At 31.3% G+C, this 26,272-nt stretch overlaps 5 protein-coding genes and 1 long non-coding RNA gene across 8 annotated transcripts; 3 read left to right on the forward strand and 3 right to left on the reverse strand.

Annotated features, from left to right (window-relative positions):
- Positions 1-2,567: 2,567 nt before the first annotated feature.
- Positions 2,568-3,920, forward strand: LOC128873271 (protein KTI12 homolog). Its single transcript, XM_054116726.1, has 5 exons — positions 2,568-2,866; positions 2,960-3,221; positions 3,292-3,430; positions 3,509-3,571; positions 3,719-3,920. Exons 1-5 carry the CDS (start codon positions 2,704-2,706, stop codon positions 3,914-3,916), a joined length of 825 nt encoding a protein of 274 aa, XP_053972701.1. The 5' UTR covers positions 2,568-2,703; the 3' UTR covers positions 3,917-3,920.
- Positions 3,921-4,930: 1,010 nt separating this feature from the next.
- On the reverse strand, positions 4,931-10,720 carry LOC128873269 (carnosine N-methyltransferase). 2 transcript variants are annotated; one of them, XM_054116724.1, is made up of 8 exons: positions 10,052-10,720; positions 7,509-7,788; positions 6,787-7,012; positions 5,985-6,142; positions 5,703-5,843; positions 5,461-5,623; positions 5,162-5,395; positions 4,931-5,101 (listed from the first exon to the last, which is right to left on the reverse strand). In XM_054116724.1, the coding sequence occupies exons 2-8, from the start codon at positions 7,613-7,615 to the stop codon at positions 4,931-4,933; spliced, it is 1,200 nt and encodes a 399-aa protein (XP_053972699.1). In that variant the 5' UTR covers positions 7,616-7,788; positions 10,052-10,720. The 2 variants fall into 2 exon arrangements, with proteins under 2 accessions (XP_053972699.1, XP_053972700.1); XM_054116725.1 differs by having other exon boundaries at positions 6,805-7,012; positions 10,052-10,713.
- A 526-nt stretch (positions 10,721-11,246) lies between these two features.
- On the forward strand, positions 11,247-18,953 carry LOC128873268 (phosphatidylinositol 5-phosphate 4-kinase type-2 alpha). Of its 2 annotated transcripts, XM_054116722.1 has the most exons (9): positions 11,247-11,687; positions 12,765-12,862; positions 13,247-13,357; positions 13,975-14,157; positions 15,055-15,193; positions 15,277-15,576; positions 15,642-15,817; positions 15,892-16,034; positions 16,117-18,953. In XM_054116722.1, the coding sequence occupies exons 1-9, from the start codon at positions 11,550-11,552 to the stop codon at positions 16,302-16,304; spliced, it is 1,476 nt and encodes a 491-aa protein (XP_053972697.1). In that variant the 5' UTR covers positions 11,247-11,549; the 3' UTR covers positions 16,305-18,953. The 2 variants fall into 2 exon arrangements, with proteins under 2 accessions (XP_053972697.1, XP_053972698.1); XM_054116723.1 differs by lacking the exon at positions 13,975-14,157 and having other exon boundaries at positions 11,253-11,687.
- Positions 17,901-23,698, reverse strand: LOC128873267 (kinesin-like protein KIF23). Its single transcript, XM_054116721.1, has 15 exons — positions 23,263-23,698; positions 22,540-23,109; positions 22,196-22,366; positions 21,930-22,128; positions 21,732-21,870; positions 21,473-21,672; positions 21,285-21,389; positions 21,121-21,206; positions 20,911-21,041; positions 20,721-20,824; positions 20,555-20,659; positions 20,332-20,478; positions 19,955-20,272; positions 19,624-19,860; positions 17,901-19,540 (listed from the first exon to the last, which is right to left on the reverse strand). The coding sequence occupies exons 1-15, from the start codon at positions 23,271-23,273 to the stop codon at positions 19,352-19,354; spliced, it is 2,712 nt and encodes a 903-aa protein (XP_053972696.1). The 5' UTR covers positions 23,274-23,698; the 3' UTR covers positions 17,901-19,351.
- On the forward strand, positions 19,763-20,348 carry LOC128873273 (uncharacterized). Its single transcript, XR_008456380.1, has 3 exons — positions 19,763-19,904; positions 20,050-20,141; positions 20,246-20,348. It is a non-coding gene; the product is annotated as an uncharacterized LOC128873273 (long non-coding RNA).
- Positions 23,699-23,841: 143 nt separating the features above from the next.
- Positions 23,842-24,691, reverse strand: LOC128873272 (CDGSH iron-sulfur domain-containing protein 3, mitochondrial). Its single transcript, XM_054116727.1, has 2 exons — positions 24,555-24,691; positions 23,842-24,265 (listed from the first exon to the last, which is right to left on the reverse strand). The coding sequence occupies exons 1-2, from the start codon at positions 24,618-24,620 to the stop codon at positions 23,894-23,896; spliced, it is 438 nt and encodes a 145-aa protein (XP_053972702.1). The 5' UTR covers positions 24,621-24,691; the 3' UTR covers positions 23,842-23,893.
- Positions 24,692-26,272: the final 1,581 nt, after the last annotated feature.

The raw sequence follows: 26,272 nt of genomic DNA on the forward strand, positions 1-26,272 counted from the left end.
TTATTTAAAATAAATCGATACTAAAGCACAGGAAACAGTTTAGAGAGAGTCATTTTTCATCGTTCGATACTTTTTATTTGATTGGGTTTGAGTATTGCAAAAATTAGTATGTATACCAGTTGGTTTGAACAATTTATTTAGTCTATAGAACTTTTAGAACTATAGATTCAAGTGACCTATTTTAGACAACTCGCACTGTATTTGCAGACAAAAGGTTAACAGTTGAATAGATCTCGAGGTGTAACTAATGCAACAGCACGTAATAGAAACGTCGCAAAGCGTTCTTGGCAAGGAAATTATCGCGATGCACCACGGTTGGGTATTGACACATATCGTTCATACGGCACATGGGAATACATGCAATAAATCACACGTGCTGCAAGTAGGTTTCTACTCGTTGGTATAATGCAGGAATAACCGTCCTGAATTTTCGTCGAAAATGTTACACCTGCGATCGCAAATAATTCGTTATGACTTCTTCAGTATTATCGAGTTTGATACCATTAATTCCTTCGCAAACCTTACAAGACTTCATTGCGGGCATATTGTAATAATTTCAGTATTATTATTAGTATTAGAATTTAAGTATTCAATCACAATGAAATGTTTGTTAAAGTAATAATGCTTTAAAGCGACGCTTCTTTGTCGATGTACAAAAATTCGTTTTTTTAAGATAATTTATTATTAATATTAAATAACGTATTAAATAAATTATTATTATTAGAATTATAAGAAATTCTCTTATCGAAGAAGAGAAATTCGCTATGTGTGCTGCAGGAAAAAAGTTCCTGTAAGAAAAATCCTTACCAAATAATAATAATGTGTGGTTGATTATTAAACCGTGACAGAACGTATTCATTAACCTTGCATGCGACTTTAAATACTTAAATAAGACAAAAAGCAGATTCTACATGGGAAAAGTCAATACAAAAGAGAAATTTGTAAGCCATCGTATCTTTGCATAGGATTCGAATCCCATCGCTTGCACATTGCGTAATTAAGAAACATCCTGTACAGTTTTCCTGGATGCACGCTCATCCTGCGGTTTCGCATGGATATCCACGAGCTTAGTCAGGATAATCCGCGGATCCACGAGCACAGGCGCGATGTCGGGATTTTGCGTTAAATATATTTATGGAGAACCCAGTTAGGTTCGCGGACCGCGCCCCTTTTGTGGTCGAGTGTCTGTATCTTAGGGGTTGATTTACATTTACGATCGCTCATGTATGCCTCGACCCGACTCCTGCTGCGGCTTATTAACTCATTCGTTTCGGTCATGAATAATTTAGCGTCTTCACACGCCGTGAGTATCTACTGTTGTCCGCGTTGTCCTCTGTTTTAAGTGTTGGAGTATCATCACTTAAAGTTTTCGCAATTGACAATGCAGAACAGACATTTGCGCGTCTTAGGAGGTATCCTTGTCTGTACACGGAAGAACTTGAGCATTTTTGGGTTTCGTACCCGTGAAAATTATCAGGTGTACGAATTAATTTTCGTCCACTAATTTCTAATAATCAAAAAATCCATTTGTGCAAGAATTATTTTGTTGCCATTCATTTATTTTTATGTGCGATCTATTGCCTTTAAGATGAGTTAGCACGCTTGTTCTTACTGCGAACATAAATTTTTAATTACATTTAATATTGTTTATTGTTAAATTAATTATACATTTAATTTTGACAACTTTACAAGATAGCTGGAAATATGTGATCATTTCCAGTGGTCTGGTACTTGTTTTAGGGAAACGAAACGTTTTCTCTAAATGTTTTCTCTACATCCACTCTCTAAATCAATGAAATAGATGTTTTAATTAAAGCAGGGTATAATAAAAATATATTTTATGCTGGTTCTCTAAATGTTTTCTCTACATTTAGAGAAAATACAATGTTTAAACAATTTATTGAAATAATATATTGTAATATTATAAAGCAAAGAATCGTATTAATTATGCATTTATGAAAAATAAAGATCTCGTTGCACTAATTTATATAATATATAAGTATGTATACAATATATATATTTATTATTATATAGTCGATCTTAATCGCTAAACTAACAAGTAAATAAATAATATGAATATATCAATTTTAATTCGGCATCGCAGATCCATAGGTATCATATACCCAATTACGGGCACAGCGACAGTATAGCCATCTAGCGGTGAACGATAAACTAATTTGCATACTCTATCCTTCTTGCATATATTTTCTATCTCTCTCTTACACTCAGCTGGAACAGTGGCGCCATCGATGGAAAAACCCCCAAGTTTGTAGTGAAAATAGTTTCTACTGTTGCTCTGCGAGATAGCACCACTAACTAAAGGGTTGTTGTATTAGATAACTATTTATAAAAATGATAAATTTGACATAGTATTTAATACATTGTAGTGTCATAAAGCCAAAGAATCGTATTAATGAAGCATTTATGCAAAAATGAAGAATAATTTATTAAAAAATATCAGTGGCGTCATCTTATATAAACGGTGGGAACGATTTTCACTACAAACTTGGGCGTTTTCCCACCGATGGCGCCACTAAAACCCGCTCACAGAGCGGCTTAGTGAGCGGTTACCTTTCTGGATACTCCCAATAACAATTGATCAGAACTAAAAAATTGCTATCCAAAATGGTAGCGCCCATAGTTTCTGTGAAATAGGTTTGGACATTTATGTCTAGCTATCAGTTTTGAAGTAATTTTTATACAATGCCACTTATTATTATAACTGGTATACCTTGTAGTGGCAAGACAACACGGACTGCCGAATTGAAAGAATATTTTAAGAATAAGGCAGGAAAAAATGTAGATGTTATCAATGAAATAGATGTTGTAATTAAAGCAGGGTATAATAAAAATATATTTTATGCTGGTTAGGTTTTGTGTTGTTATTTTTGTATTGTAATATCCATATATATTTCGATTGGAATAAGTGGAAGCTTACTGTTACTACTATTTACCACAGATTCTAAAAAAGAGAAAAGTGTAAGAAGCGATATAAAATCTGCAGCACAACGAATGCTAAATACAAACAATGTATTAATAATCGACGGAAGTAATTATATCAAGGGATATCGTTATGAGATTTACTGTATGACGAAATTGTATAAAACTCCTCAATGTACAATACATTGTGATATACCAGTTGAACATGCATGGTTGTGGAATGAAAGACGACCAGAATGTGAGCAGTATGATAGAGAAATTTTTGATGCTCTTGTAATGAGGTAAAGAAGTACATTATAGAAGACATTTTTCTATTTCAATACAATGAGAGGTTTATAATACAATGTATAGGTACGAAACACCAGACAGTAAAAATCGTTGGGATGCACCATTATTTGCACTCTCTGCAGAAGATGAATTACAATTTGATGAAATTTATAGATCGCTATATGAGGTGAAAGCACCAAAACCAAATTTAAGTACTCAATGTGTTAGTATCTGTGCAACTTAACAGATTAGACTTCGTTAAAGTTTCTCTTAAATTTATAAATAACATGTCATATTTTAGCCACCACTATCATCTACAAATTATTTGTATGAATTGGATTCTGTAACACAAGAAGTTGTCAATGTAAGTCATTCAAAGATCTTTATTTCCTAAGAAATTATGATCAATTTTATTAAGATAATTGACATTCTATAATACTACAAAAAAACAGGATCCGTAAATAACATAATTATATTGTACATCATAAATTTACATACTTTTTTTGTACAGGCAATACTATCAGCTAAAAAATTGGGTATTGAAAGCGAATTTAAGATACCTGGCTATAACTTAACAGTACAGAACCCATGTACAGCATCACAACTTATGAGATTACGCAGACAATTTCTAACCTATAGTAAAATGCAACAAATTGAAGTTAATCAAATTGCAACATTATTTGTACAGTATCTTAATAAAAGTTTGTAAGAATAAAATATGTTGGCATCATTGTTTGTTTCACTGTCTATGTTTGTACTTAAGTATTTTTAAATATGATCTTTTAAAAGGTAATAAACATATTAACCAAATTTTTCATTGTGTATTTTTTAATAAAAAATTAGATTAATTACATTGTTAGGCCTAACTTATTTTTTATTAATTTTGGCCTGCATGTATTCTACATTGCGAGGTACATTTTTACTTCGTAATGTAAACTTTCTTTTTCATAGCAACATAACATTAGATATAAATTACTCTGAAATACATAATGAAATTTGTGCGACTTTTCATAGTCTTGTGAAAATATATTATCGGAATAAAGCAGAAAAAATACTGAACATCAAAACAAAAATATAAAGATTTTGAAATTGTACCTTATTTGGCGGTACAATATTCGTCAATTTTAGACAAAACTGGATAAGGCAACATTGGCTTCTGCAAAAATTTGTAACTAATATGTATTCTTCAAAAAATACATAAATCAAATTGATTATAATGCAAATGGAAGAGAGCTTTGCGAAAAGGGGATATTGCATAATATATACATGCAACAAAATCTAGTATCTTTTATTTTATATTATCACGATATTTGGTAAATAATGAAAACAATAAACGTAAATGATTATGCTAAATCACAAATATTGAACTAAATAGGGAAATCGCAAAACTGCTATTATTATTGAAAAAAATGCATTATTTTGAAGTAAAATCAACTTACGTATTGACGTTTAAAAAAATAATTATACCACTTTATTATTCAATTTATTCACAATGGAGCAAATATATTTAGCAGTTACTTATAATGAAATAAAATTCTCGATAAAAAAGTATCAGCTTAGTTAATTGTCTTTAAAGATTTTCGTTTCCTTTTTAAATTGTCTAATATTGACTTGTATTCACACAAGATAACAGTTTTGCTTTCGTAGAGATAAAACTATTATGTAATGTATTTATAGTTTTATCAATTTTCCTTACACGTGACATAGATCGGATCGTCAATGATTAATTTTCTTGCTCTTGGATACCATTACTTTCAGAGCCATTTCTATGATTCGTATCGTTATCTATACGTCTTTTAGGTTTTCGACAAACAAAATATACGCTGTTGTATTCACATTGTAACATACTATTAACGTTCTGTGCATAGCGCGTCTTCACCCGTTTCTCTTCCTTCTGTAAACGCAATAAGTTTAAGTTAAATACTATTATATGCAGCGCTTGAAAATTAATTACCTCTAACTGAAAGCCAAATCCCTGAATTACATCGCGAACAACGTCATAACTTGGTTCTATTGAATCTTCCATCGGCATATCGCTAAAATGGTATAATAATGGACCAAGATTTATCCACACTCCTCCTGGCTTCAGAATTTTATAGATTGTCTCAATAAACTGTACAACATTGTTTGCACAATCTATGAAAAAACATGTTGCAACACAGTCCCAATGATTGTCTTCTGTATAAACCTACAGTGTAGAAAATGAATTTTTAATAAATTTACTTTTTGTATGTCATATATCATGAAACCCACCTCCAGAAAATCGCCAGCAGTCATAGAAAATTGCGCGTCTTCTGGAAGATCACTAGGATTTACATCAGGAAAGAATACAGCCTGAGTTTGATGTTCTGGCTTTAAATTATTCATATACTGATGTACCCAAGGATGTACTTGGTATGAATTTACTCCTCTACATCTTAAAATAATAAAAGTTATTAACGGACGCTGCTTTATTTCGGAACATTTGTTGAAGAAAGGTTTCCATTGATACTAACTTATTTAATACAAAATGTGATGCAAAAAGCATAAAAAGTGAAAATTCATTTCCTTGACAAGTATATCCACGTCGCGCAATTTCATATGCAAGTCTTCCTAAACCTGCTCCAGGTACTAGAATTTGCACTTCCGACGGCGTACTGGAAATTTACCTATCATTTCATACTCTTCTGAACAATGTTTTAGTAAAACACAGTAGCTATCCTAAATATATACAGCTACTCTAATAGAAAATATTTTGTTTCTATCTAAAGTATTTATAAAATTTCAACAAATCATACCAATATCCTAAAGGAAATTGATTTATGATTTCATCTATAATAGGTTGATAACAAGCATTGCGTTCCTCAGTTCCTTCCACGCTCCAATCACGAACCAGTTGTTTAATTGTAGCTTGGACCTTTTCCTGATCAGCCATTACTGGACGAGGATTTAGTGTCTGCAATCAGACCTACCTATATTTTGTACAATAGAATATATATTTATGAAAAAAGAAGCTTGTTAAGATGACAAGAAAAAATCCAAGCTTGAAAAATAGATGTAAGTGTGCATATAATTAGTCAGTAATAAGAGCATTTATGCTCTAATATTTACATTTATTTATTTGAATACACATATATTTTTTTAATGGACTGTTTCAATGGCAATCATCTTCAGATATAAAAAAACTCAATACATAGAGGAAACAAAATCAGTCATTTTTCTTTTTCCCCAAATATATATATATGTAAATGTTTGTTTATTACTAACTATATGCATGCTTACACTATTATTTAGAAAAATAAAAAATTATATTTACAGTTCAAAATTAGATTCAAAATTTCTTATTATAAATACAAATTACATCTACATTACAAGAGATAATTTTTGTTAAACAAAGTTAGCAGTTCAGTTTGATGAGACATAGATGAATGATTTATATTTATGACACTCACAGTTTTGTTTTAAAGTAAAATCAAATATTAATTACTTTGTAACATTTATAAAAATACTTTGCTTATATTTAATAGGATTACTAGAATACATTTTTTCTAATGTTAATCAACATATAATATTGTTTAACAAAATATACATGCCACACACCATGTAAATTTTTCTTACACTGTCAGTCTGTGCACTAGTTGGGCTCACATTTTCAAAAATATGGGCAACATCTTTTATAATGAATTTAATTATTTCATCATTATTTTCAATACACCTTTTAACTTCTTGTAGATGTTCCCTATACTTTGATAGAAGTTTTTGATGATGAGCTGGAAGCGATAACAAATAGGACTCTGTTTTTTTTACCCTTTGTAACGAGTGATTTCTGAAAGAAAAGATTGTAAAATAGAAGTTACTTATCATAGAATAACACTGTATACATACTTGTACTATACAACTACTACTTCAAGACTAATACTGATTTCAAGAGATCAACTCTTGACAAATTGCATACATCCATATCTGATTGGATAAATCCCTCCTAACCAAGCCTATGTTGAACACAAGTTATTGAACTTTTGCTTAAGTTGTGACTAAGAACGATGACTTAACAGCAAAATTTATATCGCAAGTACTATATTTGTAGAGCAGTCATAAAAAGTAGCAAAATGAAATATCATAGCGCAACTGTGTCACCGCAGGTTAAGTAATATCGATGAGAATATTCAACGACAACCGGAAAATCGTAAACGACATCGTGCTAAGTTATCACTGGTATACCGTACAGAATAAAAAAATATAAGGGTAATAAAGATAAGAGCAAATCGTCAAACCGAGACTTAAAGTGAAGCAAACGAAACGATGCTCCGTGAAGTGCTCACTTGTAATATTTAAAAGCCGACACGATGCGTTGAAAGTGTTTCCTCTCTTCTTCGTCCTCGTACGTGTCGTGCATCTTTCTTGGATAAGGATTCGACATTGTTTCCATTTTTATATTCGATCGTAAATCTTTGTAATTTAATAAATTTTTTAGCACAACGTTCTTGGTGGCGGCTTTCTTGGTGCACGCGTTACGACCCGTTCACATTATCACGACGACGACGAATCTCCCTTTAAGGCTAAGTCTACAGATTTTGCTTACCGATAAATAAATTTTCAATTCTGTATTCAAACAACCGAAATTCTGATTTAGATGTTACAAGATGGTGAAATTATTTAATCAAACTGTGTTTTGTTTCGTTTTGATTTCTTTGACAATGTTCACTTTGTATTAGAAATAATTATGTGATATTTATAAAGTAAAGGAGAAAGTAAAAGAAAATCTCATCATTGATCTCATGTGTTAAATATTATTCTATGATATATCGTTACATTAATTGTATTCGAGTTTAAAAAATCTAAGATTGATACCAAATTTTGAAAAAAGATGTAACTCGCTGTATTATTTATAAAAGTAATGAAATTTTGTCATAATTCATTGTTTTCTAATTACTATAACAACCTACTGTAAGTGCCAAATAATATCACGTGACTGCGGCAAGCTATTTTGGCAAAAGAATATTCCTCAAATATACATAGAAAATCAATAAAATTCATGTAAGTTACTATTTATATATACAAACGGCAACGAACAATTGTATACTTCTATATGAGCTTATCTAACACGAAAAAAATATAAAAATATATGTCAAATAAAATACTAAAATGAAAAATATTTTCGTCCATCATGCGTCAGACATATGATACATCCCTGACTAAAGCCTCGTATCGACATAAGCGAACCAATGAAATGTCGTTCATGTGACAAACTCTGTTTAATTATATCATCTATGGAGCGTACTATAAAACTGGGAATATTTGAATATTTTATAGACACTAGAATATTACGAATAAATTTCGAATATTACTTCACTTCGTCGAATGACAGAACTCGAGTAAACAAACTACGTCACTGCAATGGAATCTCATTGGTTAACTATATTTCTTCCCAGGAGTGTATCGTAGGTCGTTGATATAGAACTATAATTATTAGACATACATAGTAACTCGACTTATATATTAATTCAGTTCCAGAAATCAATACACAAACTATTCGATTCAAATTGATTAAATATGAAAAATCTGGATGAATAATCCCTTTAACCTGTCAAAAATAGGCTAAGTATTCTCCAAATAATATTTTTTAAATTGATGTAAAGTTCATGTTTTATTTAATAACTATTAGTTGAACTTCAACGTGAAATATAATTTTATTTTAAAATTCAAATTGTAATCTTTTAGTGATAAAATAACAGATCAAGAGTTCTTTATCTTTTATTTATTATTTGACATTTTTATTAAGACAAGAATTTTATCTGCCTCTAATCCTATGAGCCTGTAACGATACATGTATAAGAAACCACTGGATTCTTATAATTTGAACACCCTGTAATACTGCAGTATGACACTATATCATGATTTGTATGAAGAAAATTGACCATAAAAAATGTAAATTGCCTTAAGTTTGATCAAGGCAAGTGTACCAGTATGTGTTTACGAGATTCATAAAAATAACTTTTATCGCGCTCTGAATCGTTACGACGCATTAACAATTGTTGTCTAAAATATAATCGAAGGCGAACAAAAAGTATATACAAATTTTGAAAATATATGTTAAATATAACACAATCCGATTAACCATTTTACAAAATCATTATCACAAACGTAATATTGCAACAAATCTGCGATTGAAAGTTGTTCGTTGCGATTGGAAACGGTGCCAAGGCGCAACTCGCGTATCCGCAGAGTTTCTATAGCTGTTGTGCGGTTGCAGGTAGGCACGGACCTGAAGGACGGTGCATAGTGTCGCGGGGTTGCGACGATAGACGGAAGGGGGAATAACCTTTAAAAACCCTTCGGTCAACTTTCCTTGGTCAACAATATAGTAACGCTACCCAGGGTCGGCGCAAGGCAGGTTCAGCGCGTTCGCCGGAACCCGGCCTCGCGTTTTAAAAGACCCCGCGGTCTACAAAAATTACTGTATTAAAAGGTACCGAGTTTGATTAACTTTTTACAGACCGATGATACCATTAACGAATGGAAGCAATTTTTGCTGAGATGCAAAACATTTTTTTAGTAGCGATGATTAAATTGAAAGGAGTGACAAAAATCATCAAAGTACATATAGGATTTGTAAATAAATAATTCCTCGTTGTAAAATTTAAGTGTAGGATTTGAATGTGAATTCAGGCCCTGCAAAATTTTTGAACTCGGCCCCGGAAAAAGTCACGCCAGCCCTGGCGCTACCGATGGCAATCATTTACGCAGCATAATACTAGTCTCAAAGAGTTTTGTTTATTGGATATATACGAATCACCCAACTATTCCACTTTAAATTATTCTAAGATCAAGTATTATCTATGAAACGTTTTCGTAGAAAACTTACATCGTATCCAAATAGATTTTCGCTATCTTCCGTGGTTAGAGAGATATCAAGTTTATCTTCAACTTTTCTCCTGGAACTCTTATATCCTTTTCACCAATCAAAATCAGAAAAAAAGTATCAGAAAGTATAATCCGTCAACTAACATTGAGTAAAATAATAACGAACAAAATTTGAATGTTGTAAACAATTCAAAGGATTACAATTTAGCGGTGGTGTACGATGTCGAGGTCATTGAGTGTGTTTATCAACAAACTCAAGACTACGTGAAATGACGTAGATTCCGTTAATACCACTTAAGCGGGGATTACATTAACTGACATAACAAGAAGGAAAACAAATGACGATTCATAATAAGGAAAATGCGAAGTAGATGAGTATAGTTCCTACACAATACTAACGCGATGCATACACGCCGATTATTAAAAGCGAGGAAATTCCATACCTTTCATGTCTAAAACTTATCACTTGAAAAGTTTTACAACAACATCGTCAATTTCTTTGAAATTATTAATCGCTACGAGAAAAAGAAAAAATCATATGTTATAATAATAAAAGAAAAAGTATGTTATGAAGAGATATATAATAATTTATATGATTTTCGCTTTTGAATAGCTTTACACAAATGTTACAGAATACAAAGAATATATGAAAAGTCTAACTGAGTTTTAATAAAGGCAGGCTCGGCTTGCAAATGATATTAACTGAGTATGTATAATATTAGAATTAAGTATAACAAAAAACCTAACATCCCAGTCCTGAGAATGAGAATGAGTGTGAACAAATAAGAATGAATGATGCATATTGAACAAAAGGAAAAATATCGTTTTTTTAAATGTAAATAATTTAATGAAGAAATAAAATAGAGACCAAGTATGGAAGGATGAAAGTTTAAAATAAAATGTAAAGAATGATAAAGGAATGGATGGATGAGAACAAGAAAATCATATAAGTTGTAAGAAATGTTAAAAATAGTGCATCACACAGTAATGTAATAAGGATGTAAACTTTCCTTTAACACTTTAAATAAAAACGCAATTAACGCAATTAATCGCTATGGTATCTCGTGATATATGAAAGAAGATACGCAATTAAATTTTGCCGCATTTCATATAGATGGCGCCAAGAGTTGATCAAGGTAAGATGGTTGAAGGTTAGTTCAGAGACCATTTCCCCCCGTAATTGAGGCTTCGCTCCCCTTGCCAATGAACTACTCTCTGCACCGTCCTTCAGGTCCGTGGGTTGCAGGTAGGACATGGCTGTCTTCGCCATTTTTAAAAGGAGCTCAGTCGCTAATCAACCGCGGTCGGGTACGCCTGGTATTTCGCGGCGATTGTCACCTCGAACTTGTGCGACTTTTTTCTTCCGTGTTGAGTCTCGCAGTACGAGGCACAGTCCCGCAATGATGACAGTGTAAAGAAGTTGTTGTGAGTTTTCGTTGTACGTGCAACAGAGGTGTTAGCCAAAAGGTGTTCGTAAGAAAGCACTAGCGCCGAGAAACATGTCCAGTGTGCCGCAAATGTCTAGTGGGCTTAGCAAGCTGAAAAAGAAACACTTTCGAGTCAAACATCAAAAGGTTAAGCTGTTTCGTGCGAATGAACCTCTTCTCAGTGTTTTCATGTGGGGTGTCAATCACACGGTGAGTACTAACGTATTTGCGTGACAGCAACGCACGTCATCGAAATGCCATTTTCCTCGTCCGCTCTTTCTTGAAACCGAATAAGAATTCGGAAATTTATGCAAATGTTGCGTTATTTTGCCGCGTTTACGATCGTTTGATTCTCTCGTTAAGTTTTACCGTGATACGGAAATATTTGAAGTTACACAAATCTCGGACACCATCCCCTCGCAGCTAATGAAGCATTAACGTTTTTAAAACTTATTATACATTTCGTATACAAAGCAAGTATGACGTAAATATTTTTTATCCACGAAGGGATCGATCGTTGAAACAGTTAGGTTTCATCTAGCTTATTGTTGTTTCTTGCGAGACATTGCTCGCTAGTTATATATGTTTATTTACTCGTTGATTCCGTTATAATTGCCTAGTGTTTATTTAGTTTGACTTCGTCTAGAGTTCAATTAAAAATAGTTCCATTGAGAGTTGTTGTCTTTTATTAACATCACAGTTTAATTGATAAATTGATAACCAATCAAATTAGATTTATTATAAATACATATAATTGAATTTATTTTATGACCACAAACTTACATGATGGTTATCTTAAGTATATATTCTTTCTCTTTTTATTTATACTGAAATTTTTTATTCATGTTTTCACTTTATCTTCCTCCCTCCATCTTTAGATTACACGCATAACAAAACAAGTTGAAACATGAAATTTCATAAATGAGTTGTTGTTGAGTTGATTAAATAATGAAATTAGTTTTGTTATGAATACAGATAATTAATTTTATAAAAAGATAATTTATTTCTATATTGTCCCATAACTGAAAGCAGAATAACTTTCCTTCTGTTGCACTGATGTTTTAATAAACTTTGCTTATACATTAAAGGTAAGTATCAAATTAAATATTAATTAGAAGAAAATATTGAGTGGGTACTAGTACTTTCATGTGTTTGAAATAAGTTGTATGCAAAATTAATATGAAGAAATTTATGTTCTATTTAATACTCATTTATGGATAATGATAAATATTATGTACTATGTAATGTAAAATTTTCATGCAAATACCATGTTTTTATGTATTGCAGATAAATGAACTTAGTCATGTTAATATACCTGTAATGCTGCTGCCAGATGATTTCAGAGCGTATAGCAAGTTGAAAGTGGATAATCACCTTTTCAACAAGTGAGTTTTGTATATTACATAATAATGTTCCATTTTCAAACAAACTGTTATGATATTCCACCTAATCTAGGAAAGTAATCATTAATGAAAATTTCAAGCAAACCACAGAGATGGTCTATTCTAAATATATCGCTAAATACTGAATTAGTAGGTTGGTCACTGCTTTTAATAATAGAATGAATGAAGGTCCTCATGGTCTGAGGTTGTAGTTAATGAAAAAGATACAAATAATTATATTTCCTAACTCAAAAGTGGTTGATACTTTTTGTTCCAATAGTATTTTTAAAAGTTATAGAGCAACTAAAAATATAAGAATTCCATTAAGATTTATAATTTTTTTAATAAAGAATTTTGAATATTCATGAACTGAATTTTTTGTTTTAGGGAGAATATGCCTTCTCATTTTAAAATCAAAGAGTATTGTCCATTAGTATTCAGAAATCTACGGGAGAGATTTGGTATAGATGATTTGGATTATAAGGAATCAATGACAAGGTAAAAGATAGCTTATTTAATATTTATATTATTTAAGTATTTACTTAAGATTTTTAAAATTTATCAAAACGTATTATTAAAGTAATAATGAAACCCAATATTTATTTGGAATGTATTTTATGACAACTCTTAATTTACTTCTTAGATTTCTTTTTTTCTGAATATTACACTGCATGCTAAAGATATGTGTTACATTTTGAGAAAGCTTTCAATATGAGATGTGATAACTGTAGTATATGTAAAATATTTGTGTCTATATTAAAATGACTTAGTCAATGTTCTTTTATTTCTCCAGCTACAAAGCACGTTCATTTATTTATAGAACATTGCAGTTTAGGGACATTACTTGATATAACCTTGAAGGAAGATAATCTATCCAGTGACTCATAGCCAAATCATTGTGAATAAAAACTTTATCATGGTATTTAATGTCAGTTTGAATTGAAATGTCATGACAAGAATATGTACTTTGTTATATAGTAATATTAGTATCATTCTGCATCAATAAAAATGCATAGTTTTTGTGCTTGAATATTGTGTACAAAGTCGACTGTTGATTTGAAAGTATTAAATAAATCTGCTGATGGTAAATTGTAATGTAAGAATTTTGATGCTAGATGTCGGGCATTTAATCCTTCGCGAACAGAGAGGCATTCGGATTTGGCTGGGAAGGCTCGTGAATTGGTACAGCGCTCTGCTACTGCCCCTTCAATAACCCTTTCTCCTCCTCCTGTTTTCTCACAAATTCCAGTCCTAAATAAGCCACTACGTTCCTACAGTTTTAAGCCAAAGCGTCTGAGGTTAGCCAGACTTGATTTTTCATTTTGTGCGTGTTGCTTGTGGCTAACACGTTCCCATGAGCTCCTCATTAAGGACAAAGAATCACTTAAAAGAAACAAAGCACATACATTATTTCATAGTATTGTTTTATCATACACAAAGGACATATTCACACATTCCTACAAGATATCATAAATTAAAATCTTCAGAATTACATATAATATTAGCATGCATTTATTTTTTTTAGCCTGATATACTTTCAGTTTTTGCAGTACACAAGATGTGCTACAATTGATGATCCAAATTTGGGTATGTATAATACTCATCAAAGTAAGCAAAAAAGTGTTAGTAACCATAGATCTAGAAATCAGAAGTTTCTAAGTGATAAGTTTAAATAGAAATTACTTTAAACACCTGCTATCATGAAATAAGATTTTTGTTTTATAATTTTGAGAAACTTGATGTCTAGACTCATGCCTACTGGTACTTCTTTACTTATTTTAATGAGTATTACATGTATCCAGTATTTAAACCATTTATTTTAGCACACTATATAAAATTAAAATATTCTTAGAGTTTTATTTTATTGACTGTTAGATGTCATCTTCATGGTTTTTACCAATTTTTTTTTTTATTCTAGTGAAGTACACATAATACATAAATAACATCACTATTATGAGTGAATTATTAAGCTTAATAATTATATGGAAAATTAGTCTCCTCTTTTTGTTATGCATGTCAAAATGTAGTTACACTTATTAGAATAAAAAAAAATTATGAAAACAAAATCATTTTTATGGCAAGAAATGTATAATCTGGTGTGCTTTTATGTGAAAGAAATAAATGCTTTACCCTTAATAAAAATATAATATGGTGTTAGGATAATGCAAATAAGAAACTATTTACTATTTTTTCAGATCACAACCAATACTAGACGATTCTTCTGGTAAAAGTGGCGCAAAATTTTATCAATCTTATGATAAATTGTTCATCATTAAAACTCTTACAAGTGAAGAGGTGGAAAGGATGCATTCATTTTTAAAACATTATCATCCGGTATGGAAAAAACTTTTATTGCGATGTTTTTCTATACAGTGCGCTTTTATTCTATTATGTAAAACTAACAACATTATTTATAGTATATTGTAGAAAGGCATGGGAAAACTTTATTGCCTCAGTACCTTGGCATGTATCGCTTAACGGTGGATGGAGTCGAACATTATGTTGTTGCCATAAGGAATGTATTTTCGAATCACTTAACGACTCATAAGAAATTCGATTTAAAAGGTTCAACGGTAGATCGTGAGGCATCTGACAAAGAAAAAGAAAAAGATTTGCCGACATATAAGGACAATGATTTTGTTAAAGAGGGAATGAAAATTTATATTGGCGAAGATGCGAAAGCAAAACTCATTGAAACGTTAACTGCGGATGTTGATGTGAGCTCTCTTCTTTCTTTATTGTATTTTATTGTACTATGTCGATTAATAAATTACTTTTACAGTTCTTGACACGATTGCACCTTATGGATTATTCCTTACTACTTGGTTTACATGATTGTGTAAGAGCCGAACAAGAGAACAGAGAACGTGCAGAGAGAGAAGAAGAAGAAGATAATCATGAAGATGAAGAAGACAGCGAGTCTGGAAGTGGAATAGATTCACGAGGTCCAATGGGAGAGTAAGTATCACTTAAAAGTTATATAAAAGATTGATTATCAATATTTGTAATATTTATGTTTATGTTTTCTTTAGCCGTGGATGGGGTTGGTATGGTATAACTGCTATGTCAACACCTCCAGAATCACCACATGCCCCGTTGAATCGCGACACGAGTCTTCAGTACGAAGATGCAATAATTCCTGAATTAGATATTTATGCAATTCCTAGTAAAGAAGGTGATTATTTAATTGAAACTTGTTTTGATTATCAAATAAATGATATTTTATCTATCATACTTCAAATGATATTTTATTTTAGGTGCACCTATGAAGGAAATTTATTTTTTAGCCATAATCGATGTGCTAACCCATTACGGCGTTCGTAAGCAAGCGGCAAAGGCAGCTAAAACAGTAAAGTACGGTGCTAATGTTGATGGTATATCAACCTGTGATCCAGAACAATATGGCAAGCGATTTATAGAATTTATGAGCAAAGCTATAGAATAAGTTCGTTGTTCGTTCTTGCTAAGCTTGTAAATTTGGATCGTTCGTTCGAAAGCCGTGACGATACTGTCGCTTGTACTACATTTTTACGTTTATGGAATGAGAAGTTTGGTGCATCGGATGTTTATTCTTTACACGTTTGATGTTTGACTACAAAGGTTTTTATGTGGTCCATCGGCAATGCCTTTACTGTCGAGTATCTCAATATTCCTCATGACATTTACAATGGAGTTAGAAACATAACAAATGATTGAATTTCACGGATCATCATTCTAAGGAGACCTATCCTGAATTTTGTTTGCGGGATTGTTTGTTAACTTTTGTAACCAGTGACATATTTTCTCAGTATTAGCTTACAATTTTTCTATTATCACGATTGTGTACATCGTGATTTTCTTTTCTTTTTTTTTTAATTTTTCATTACTTTACCTACGCTTCTGAAACACGAGGCTTTATTTTGTGTGCATTATGTGTACAGACAGAAGTATGCGAAGAGGCTTTATAAAGTATCAGAATTGATCGCATATCCTGTTTATTTTGTGAAATGATACTCAACATTATACTCAAGAATATACTTATACGTGGATATTTGCTGATCTATTATTTCGATGTCCTAAACATTAGCATATCGACAGTGATAACGAAACTATATCGTACGTTGTTGTTGGTACACATAATGTACTAGTAAAGCTGTGTTAACTACCGTCATCTGACAGTAAATTACACGTAATGCTATTTTACTGGGAAATATGAAAGTTATTGTTGATGTTACATATAACCTCAAATCAAGAGCAATTTTAATGTTTCGCGAAAAAAGCCTACACTTCTATCGTGAAGAATTTCTCCGATTTCATAAAGAAGAACCATAATACTTCTGGTCTAGTTCCGTGGTATTATCTGGAATGTTTAAATATTCGAGTTAGAACGTAACCGCTTTTACGAGAACTTTTGTTTCAGTAGGTCTAAAGAGAGGAGAGAAGTAATATATTATACGCGCAGAAGGTACTATATATATATATTTATATATGCAGGATGTTCCGGGAATGATGGTACGACCGAACGGTAGGTGATTTCTCATAAAAATAATAAATCGAAAGTGCAGAATACAATTGTTTGTGTCATACACAAAGATCCGCTTTTAATCCTTTAACACTTCCATTACCTCTGGAATATACTCTGCAATACAAATTTGGTGGTCGCTGTAGCCATCTTATTGTGTCGTTATATGAACAAATTTTATTCAGCATTTTAGATAGATTTATTTACGAGGAATCGCCCACTGGTTAGGTATCTATAACTTCGTTGCCAGAATACCCTGTATATATAACACACACACGCGCGCGCGCGCGCACGTACACACACGTACACATATATATAATAAGAGCTTCAAATTTTAAGAATTACGAATAAATGTTAAAATCTGTAAATGTCAACCCCTTGATCGTTTCAGTTACCGCGACTCGGTGTTTAGATCATCGATTTGCTTAGTTCGTAAAGTATATTTACAGGGAACAAAGCGAATCGTATGTATTATGCACGATTCATGTCTCCTTTCACTCGCGAGACTGCTCAAAGTTAGCCCCGTGTTTCAATTGTAGAATTTAAGTAAATGAGAATGGCATATATATTCTTTGATGCATTGAGAATGGAACGTCGACTTGTTCCTTTCCTAAACAGTACGATGTAACCAAAGTATATTTATATTCTTTCCTCGATGTAAAAATTAACCAATAGTAGTTTGATGACAATATGTTAGTTTTTCTAACAAAACATATATTTATATATATATACATATAAACAAAAAGATAAATCATTGATAGCATTCGGTTCTCAATGCGTCAAGACTTCAGCCCAACTTCAGCTGCACAAGAACTCGCTTAACAATTTCTATGCAGAACAATTCTACTGTAACTTCACTTTTTTATTCGATAAATTTATTATCTTACAACAAATAGCTTCTAATGAACAATATTCTACCGTTTGTACTGCGTAAAAACAAAGGGGAGAATGCATCGTCGCATAACACTCTATCTTTAAATAATCTAATAATCGATTTTTTTATAATTTGTTAAAACTGATCATAATATAATGACTAATTACTTTACTAATTAAGGTATTCATCTAGTCTCGATACTTTGTATGATTTTATACGTTGCCAACACATCGGGAGTATAAGTAAAAATGAAAATGTAATGCATATTGTCGACAACACTGTACTATACAATAACAATATCAGTTGCAAGAGTACGCTCAATTTCTGTAATGTTGTAGTTTCTATAAGATAAAAATATAACTTGTTCTGTCGACTACAGTTTACTGCTACACAGTAGCAAATTTTTTGAATATATTTTTTTTTACTATTACATTAACTTGCAAATACTAAAGCTGTTCGAAATTTATAATAATTATTTATTTGAAAACTATGAATTCATAAAACCGCTTTTGCAATTCGACCGTAAAAAATAAAACAAATTTCGATTATTCTTAATTTAGATTATTTGTAATTCGCACCGTGTAGAAACGATGTATATATATATATTCACTACTTTGCTGTTGGCAATACACGTCCAGGCTTCTGTTATCCTAACGTTTGTATTATTCACAGAGTCTGTGTTGTAGAAGCCACGGGAAATAAATGGACATTTAACACGATACGGAATTATAAATAAAAAAAGATATTAGGAAGGAATATGTTGAATTTTATTTTATAAGCTGCACAGTAATTAGTCTTTTAGTAAGAAATAGCTTTCGCAACAATATACTTTAAACTATAAACAATTAACTTATTTTCCTATTATTAAAATTAATCTAACTCGGTAACAGAAAATATATATTTCGTTGTCAAATTAAACAAAGATATAATAAACATAAGTTTATATACTTATAATTGATTTGTACTTTTTGTTATTGCATAACGAGATCGAAGAGAATTTCACCTCTTCGCAACTTTGGTTTTTACATACATATTATGTATTTTATCTTATTTATGAAACATATCTTTGCAATGTTTCATAAGCAAAATAACGCATACAAAAGTTATCTTGATGAAGCTAAACGCGTGGTTTCTTCGAATAATTTTCTTCCGAACCGCAACATTCTTTTTGTGAAACGAAATCTTTATTTTCTGGACTTAAAAAAACGCTACGTTTTCTTCTTACAACGGGTGATACTTGTTTTAAATGTTCCATGTCATTAAATACAACTTGCGCACCTCCTCCACTTGTTGGTAGTATATCACCCTACGATTCAAGAATTAGTTAGAGTATATACCTATATAATCTTTTACACATGCATTTCAGGTTAAAAAATAACTAAAACCAACTTTATAAAGTTTAGTTTCAAGTTCACCGTCCACATCCTGCTCCTGCGCAACGAGGCAATATCTGGATGCTCTATCTGTTATGTCCTTCGGATCTGTCAATTGTGTAACACTTAATTTATGTCGCATAAGAGGTTGGAAAATGGTTCCAACTGGAACTAAACCAGGAGGCCGATGATCGATCCATCTCTCTGCACTTTGAGACCGCCTGTATCGCAGATTTACTACTGGAATTCTTTCCTAAAAGTTATAAAAGATAGAATAATTTGTTGCAGAATATAATGGTAAGAATGTAATAAGGCAACGAGTATTGAATGTTTACTTTTCTACTTACTCGGACATTATTATTATCTCCAAACTCAACAATAGACGTAGGTTTCGCGCTAATTTTTGGAGTAATTGTCATGTCATTATCTTTAAACTGAATAGTAGATGCAGACTTCGCACTTATTTTTGGAGTAACTGTCATACAAGACATAGTTTCTGAGGAACAGCTTGGACTACTTGCAACTTTGGATGAGGTAGGAATTTCTATATCACTTATTCCTGAAATTGTTTCCTTAGGTTCTTCATCTTTCGTGATTTCATCATTATTATTTACTAATATCTGTTTCATTAATTTCAGTTTGTCCTCTTTCTCCTTCATTTGGCACTAAACAAATATTAAACATCAAACAGCCATATAAAATGTATGCGAATATAATTAAATACCTGAAGAAGTTCACGTTGACGACGTAGTTTACTTTCTAATTCCTTGCCCATTTTGTCGGTTTCCACTTGAATTTTACTGTTGTATTTTTCCTTAACTCTCAGTTTATCTATTTCACGTTGATTTATTATCATGTCCTTGTTCTTTAACTACAAATAGATTGCACCAATTTTATTCTCACCCACAAAATAGGAACAATTTATAATATAAAACTTTTAAAATTACTTCTTGTTTCATGTGTCTGATTATATCATTCGCGCTATTTAATCTATACAATAAAGTATCGATTTGGGCTTCCGTCTTACAAATATGAGCTTCTAAAGTAGATATCTGTAAGAATTAAATAATACCAATAATTTTATTTAACATTAACATTTATTTAAAAACTTACTTTTTTCTTTTGTTGGTCACTCGATGCTTTCAGCGCGGAATTTTCGATTTTGAGCGATACGTTCTCGCGCTCTATTTTTACCAACATATTTCTGAAGTTATTTTCTAAAACGATTCATTTTATGTAAGTTAATTTTTTTATACGGGCAAATTAGTACTTTATCTAAAATTAATATCGAAATAGAAATTACGTTTCTGTTTCAAATCATCTTGTAAGACGTTTCGTTTCTGAATACGCATTTCCAAGAAGCGCATCAGCGTAGTAATAATTTCATCATTGTGTGGACTGGATAAATTCATTTCTGGGAATGGACCTCCAAGACTTTAAAAATATAATTATTTTGTATAATAAAATAGTATCCCTGTTATAAATACATGAATAATAATAGAATGCAATATACCTATATACTAAACCTAAATCGACTTCTAAGTCACCGGCACCCGCATGACCGGCACACTCCAATCTATTCTTTGCCTCCTTAAATAGCTATGCAAAAAAGGTAATAATAAACAAATATTCTAAGGACTTATATCTCACTGCATTAAAAAAAATGTATTGCCCTACTTTGTTGGCTTGTTTTCTACCGGGTACATATCCTAGATCTACTTTCGGAGTTGCAGAATTTGTAATTTGCACTTCTTGACTGACTTCTGCAAACTTCACAACTTGCTTTATGAAAAAAAAAAAATATCGTCAGCATTCGATCGACGTATTTTGTACTTTACTTGGGTTTGTAAAAAATAAACACTCACTATAGTTTCGTCATAGTCATCAACTCTAGGATTAACGCAAACGATCATTCTCACAGTTCCTTCACCATCAAAATAATTCTTAAAAAGGTGCGTCACTTTGGAATCTCGATAGGGAACTATTTTGTTTGTATTCTGGGTTTGATTTTCACGAAGTATTTCCAAGCATGTTCGCAGCGTCATTAATGAATTATTTATATTTCCTATTTTAATAAATCTGAATTATGTACATGATAGTGTAAGTAACATTTGCATCATTTACCTGCTTCTCTAAGACGTTGACCAGTATTTTTGGAACGATTTGTACGTTCACTTCCAGCTAAATCTACTAAGGATAACTGACTGATGCAAATGACTCGTTTATCTTGAACAACTTGTTCACCTTCCCTATCTAATGGTGCCTGGTAGAAGATTAATATAGTAACTACAAGATTATAATAATATCATTAGTTTGTCTTACCTGTACAAGTCTTATAGTGAAAACACTGTGAGATCTACTTGATTCAGCATTAAGAGCTGTGTATGCAACATGTCTTTTATGTTGACCACGTTGGAATACTTCAAATGCTTCCTCTGAACTTTTAACTTCTACTTCTGTACATCCATGAATATACATGTTCCTGTTTCCATCTTCACGAATAATTTTACTCTGTAAAGTTCTGAATTTCCCAAATTTTGTCATATATCTTACAAAACATTAATTATTCTTTCAACAAATTCACTCACTTTACTTTTCCTTCATTATCATCCAATAAATCATATACACTGTTATTATAAATTTCAACATAAGTTATAAACACTGCATATACATTATCCTCATCAATGAATATAATTTGCGAGTTGCTATTTTGTGTCACAATATTCTCATTGAAGTTATTCTCATTATCTGGTTTTCGCCTTTAAAAAACATGGAAGATATCAGGTTTAAGTTGAAGAAGGAATGTCAAGTTTTCTTTCCTTAAAATTATTAATTATTATTATATAAAATTTAATCTGTTTCTGATTCTGAAAAGGGCAAGTCTTGACATTCCTTCATAGGGATACCTGTTTATTATAGCAATGAAACATACATTCTAGGAGTCTTTCCATTCTGAGCTATTACAAATCTTTGAAGGTCATTTTGTCTATCTAATAGTGCATCAGCTTCAGATTGAATGTCAAATCCATTCAACTTATCCGGTTTAAAGAGAAACTTCTTGGCCTGGCAAGTTGCTATACTATTAAAGATAACATCCAAAGTACGAGGCATGATGCCGGGATCATTGGGATTACCAGACATAGTGTATGTTTTACCACTTCCAGTCACCCCATATGTAAACAGTAAATTATTTTTACCATTAACAAGATTTTCTATCAATGGTAAAGCAACACAATCGAATACTTCTTTCTGAGAAGAATTGGCGTCAAAAACGTGACTGAAAGATGTTTGAATAGCTCTGTTTGCAGTACGAATGTTTGTTACAGATTCTGGTGATGTAATAATTAAGCTTGTATCGGAAATGATATTTATACACGATATGTCGTTAGGATGAATCATTGGTCTTAAACGACAATAAACTTTGACGGGTTCTTTAGATGTCTCGTTATCACATTTTGGACGGTTAGCATGTTTTCGTGATGCAACAGGTGGTCTTGAATTCCTAAAGCATTTGAAAAAATAAAGATCACTTTGACGAAATCGTGAAATATACGTTGATATAAACAAAAATTCCCTTATAATCAATAATTGTTTGTGGATGATTTAATTCATGGAATACATAATAAATTCGTTAATAAGATAAACAAAATCTTACATAGATTTCATGATGATTGGTGATCAGAAAAATCTAACCACGGTTACTTTGAAAAAATATTTAAATAGTCTACGATTAATTCGACATTCTTATTGCTGTAACCGTTGCACACACGTTATCACGTATGAAGTTCAAAATTCAAATGTGTAGCAAGTGAAGTTCGTAACTAAACGATTTATAGTAAGTTTTCATTACACCTAACAGGGACTTTGATTCGTTCTTGTAAACTTGTCCAATATGAATGATCAATTTTACATTGTGCATTGGAAACAAAGCATAGTTATTTTAAGAGAAAAATTTAAAATTTTTGAACTTTGTCCCTGGAGAAAAAAGATTTTATACATAAAATCGCCTGAGTTGCGATGAGGCTGAAACTACGAATAGTACTCTGAATGAATTTAGACTCGATAGAAATTATACAAATTACTATTTGTGCATAATAATTATATTTTTAAAATAACAGATTGAATGAGAAAATATATATATAATGATGACAAATAAAATAATTCTTTTGTTTAAAGTATTTCAGGTATTTTTTGGCACTAGATAATGTGTGATAGGATTAAAAAGTTGGAGTCATATAAATGAAGTATGGTATATATTTAATAACAAAAATTTAATTAAAATATATTCAATTATGATAACTTCTACGATTCTTTTCTTGGACTTCGTCTTTGTGATGCGTACCATCACAGAAAGGTCTATTGGATGTTTGTTTACAATTGCATAGCCAATATTCCTTAGTTTCTGCAACACTAAAGATTATAGGTTTTTGCTTAATTTTGAGATAGATGTTTCTATGGGTGCCATCACAAAATGGTTGTGCGTGACTTTTACCACATAAACACCAAGCATATTTTTTACCAGCTATGCAAGTGTATTTAAATGGCTTATAGTCATATATAACACCATTTTCAACTTGATCATTTGCACTAAAATAATTTTTTAGTACATTTTTAGGCAATTCCACATCCTCTTCCTTTGCTTTACTATAACATCGAACCTGAAATTATTTAATTGTGGTCAGTATACTATAAAATACAATAATAAATATGGAATTTCAAGTGATTCATTGATAAAGTATAATTCAAGTTGTTCATTGGTGTGGTTTACTATTTGCAATATATTTTTCATATTTCTAACAATTAAAATATCGCACTACATCGAATGTATTATTAAAAACAGTGTAAGCGAGGTTATCAAGGCAATTACACTAGATACAAAAAAGCTACGACACATGTGGTGCTTCTAAAACTTAGAATAATATTACATTTCCTATATTAAAAACTAACATTTCGACATTTGAATCTGCTTAAATACACAAGTCGTGGGATTTTGTTTAACAGTGTAGCACTCATTGTATTTAATATTTCTCACATGGATAAATAACATAAATGATAACTATCGTAGATGGATATCAATAGGTATCTCTCTGGGTTTTAATGTAACATATAGTGCGCCACAAGTGTCATAATACAGAACTAAATTTGATACGAGTAAGAATATTCAATTCAAAAGACAAATATATAGATTTTAACATTATAAAAAATTGTTTATTAGAGTACGAAGCCTACCTCTGGGGCTATATAACAAATTGTTTATTAGTGTAGTTGAGAGGTTCAATAGTAGTGGCGCCTAATTAGAAAGTAAGCCAATAAGAATAATGATTAAGTAATACTATTGTAAAAAGTTTAGGAGAAAAAATGTACAAAGAGAGCAGCACATAGTAGTGCAAAGTATAACTGAATGTACGCACTTTAATTCAATAAACAAACAAACAAACAATAGTAGTGGCGCCATCGGTGGGAAAACGTCCAAGTTTGTAGTGAAACTAGTTCCCAATATTTCTTTAAGATGGCGCCACCTATATTTTTGAATAAATTATTCTTTATTTTTGTATAAATGCTTAATTACTATCATTCTTTGCTTTATAGCACTACAATATATTAGTTACTATGCCAAATTTATCATTTTTATGAACAATTTTTCAATTTAGCGCTAATTATCGACATTTTAGTTTGTGGCGCCATCTGAAGGCAAAAAATGGGAACTATTTTCACTATAAACTTGGACGTTTTCCCACCGATGGCGCCACTGTGTTAGTTGAGTGCAAGAGAGAGACAGAAAACATGTGCGAAAAGGATAGAGCACACAAATTAGTTTATCGTTCACCGCTAGATGGCTATACTGTCGCTATCGACAGTGGAATATGTAATAATAAATATATATATTGTATATATACTTATATGTTATATAAATTATATTATTTTTGTAAAAAATCCTGAATATAAAGCATTAATGAACATAATGCATATTTACATTGAGCCAAATACCCAAAGTGTTAAATACACAAAAACTTATGAAATGACATATTTTCAAAATTGAAAAAGGCTTCTCGACTAGCTAATCTTGCTCTTTTAAGTATTTTGTTATTCTTCATAATAAAATAATAGTAAAACAAACTATATGTTTGACGTAGAAAGGATAAACTCGACATTTTTTTATTTTACTAAATCTGTTTAATGTAAGGTATCAACAATGTTTAAACAAAATATGGAAAAGCTCAAATTAAATATGAAAAATGTCATATATAAGATTATCTTCAAGGAAGACTAATTTTCTCTAACTTTTAATTAAAAATATTCAAAAATAATAAATTCAAAATCAGTTTAAGAAAATCAGTCGGTCTGTCTCAGGACCGTATTATCGAGTTTCATGGAATAATTATCACAGTTCAATGAGATCGAGGCGAAAGTTTAATGCAGCTGGAATGACGAGCGGAGGGATTCCCAATAAAAAAGAGCTAAGACAACCCATTCAAACTGGACCGATTAATGGAATGGAGGAGATCGTTGTAGAACAACTGGGTACCTCTGAACGATCATTCAAAAATGATAGTAACTCTCGCGTGTAAGAAAATAAATGGAATACATTTGTTTTCATTCATCCAATAAAGATTTCTTTTACAGGAATCTTTGTTTACTTCTAATTGACAATGGAAGTTCGACAA

This window comes from Hylaeus volcanicus, chromosome 3 (genome assembly GCF_026283585.1).
Source record: "Hylaeus volcanicus isolate JK05 chromosome 3, UHH_iyHylVolc1.0_haploid, whole genome shotgun sequence".
Taxonomy (NCBI): domain Eukaryota; kingdom Metazoa; phylum Arthropoda; class Insecta; order Hymenoptera; family Colletidae; genus Hylaeus; species Hylaeus volcanicus.

Bases quoted from the DNA above. Each gene is read 5' to 3' on its own strand.
- LOC128873267 (XM_054116721.1), bottom strand. The intron at 20,825-20,910 runs GTAATTTCTATT...GAATCGTTTTAG, and splicing joins AGATGATTTGAAACAGAAAC to AAAATAACTTCAGAAATATG. The intron at 20,479-20,554 runs GTAATTTTAAAA...ATCTATTTGTAG, and splicing joins TCAGACACATGAAACAAGAA to TTAAAGAACAAGGACATGAT.
- LOC128873272 (XM_054116727.1), bottom strand. From the start codon at position 24,620: ATGAGTGCTACACTGTTAAACAAAATCCCACGACTTGTGTATTTAAGC. The intron at 24,266-24,554 runs GTTAGTTTTTAA...AAATAATTTCAG, and splicing joins GCAGATTCAAATGTCGAAAT to GTTCGATGTTATAGTAAAGC.
- LOC128873269 (XM_054116724.1), bottom strand. From the start codon at position 7,615: ATGGAAACAATGTCGAATCCTTATCCAAGAAAGATGCACGACACGTAC. The intron at 7,013-7,508 runs GTGAGCACTTCA...CTTTTCTTTCAG, and splicing joins TCGGCTTTTAAATATTACAA to AAATCACTCGTTACAAAGGG. The intron at 6,143-6,786 runs GTGTGTGGCATG...GTCTGATTGCAG, and splicing joins GTGTAAGAAAAATTTACATG to ACACTAAATCCTCGTCCAGT.
- LOC128873271 (XM_054116726.1), top strand. From the start codon at position 2,704: ATGCCACTTATTATTATAACTGGTATACCTTGTAGTGGCAAGACAACA. The intron at 2,867-2,959 runs GTTAGGTTTTGT...TATTTACCACAG, and splicing joins TAAAAATATATTTTATGCTG to ATTCTAAAAAAGAGAAAAGT. The intron at 3,572-3,718 runs GTAAGTCATTCA...TTTTTTGTACAG, and splicing joins TAACACAAGAAGTTGTCAAT to GCAATACTATCAGCTAAAAA.
- LOC128873268 (XM_054116722.1), top strand. From the start codon at position 11,550: ATGTCCAGTGTGCCGCAAATGTCTAGTGGGCTTAGCAAGCTGAAAAAG. The intron at 11,688-12,764 runs GTGAGTACTAAC...TATGTATTGCAG, and splicing joins TGTGGGGTGTCAATCACACG to ATAAATGAACTTAGTCATGT. The intron at 16,035-16,116 runs GTGATTATTTAA...ATTTTATTTTAG, and splicing joins TGCAATTCCTAGTAAAGAAG to GTGCACCTATGAAGGAAATT.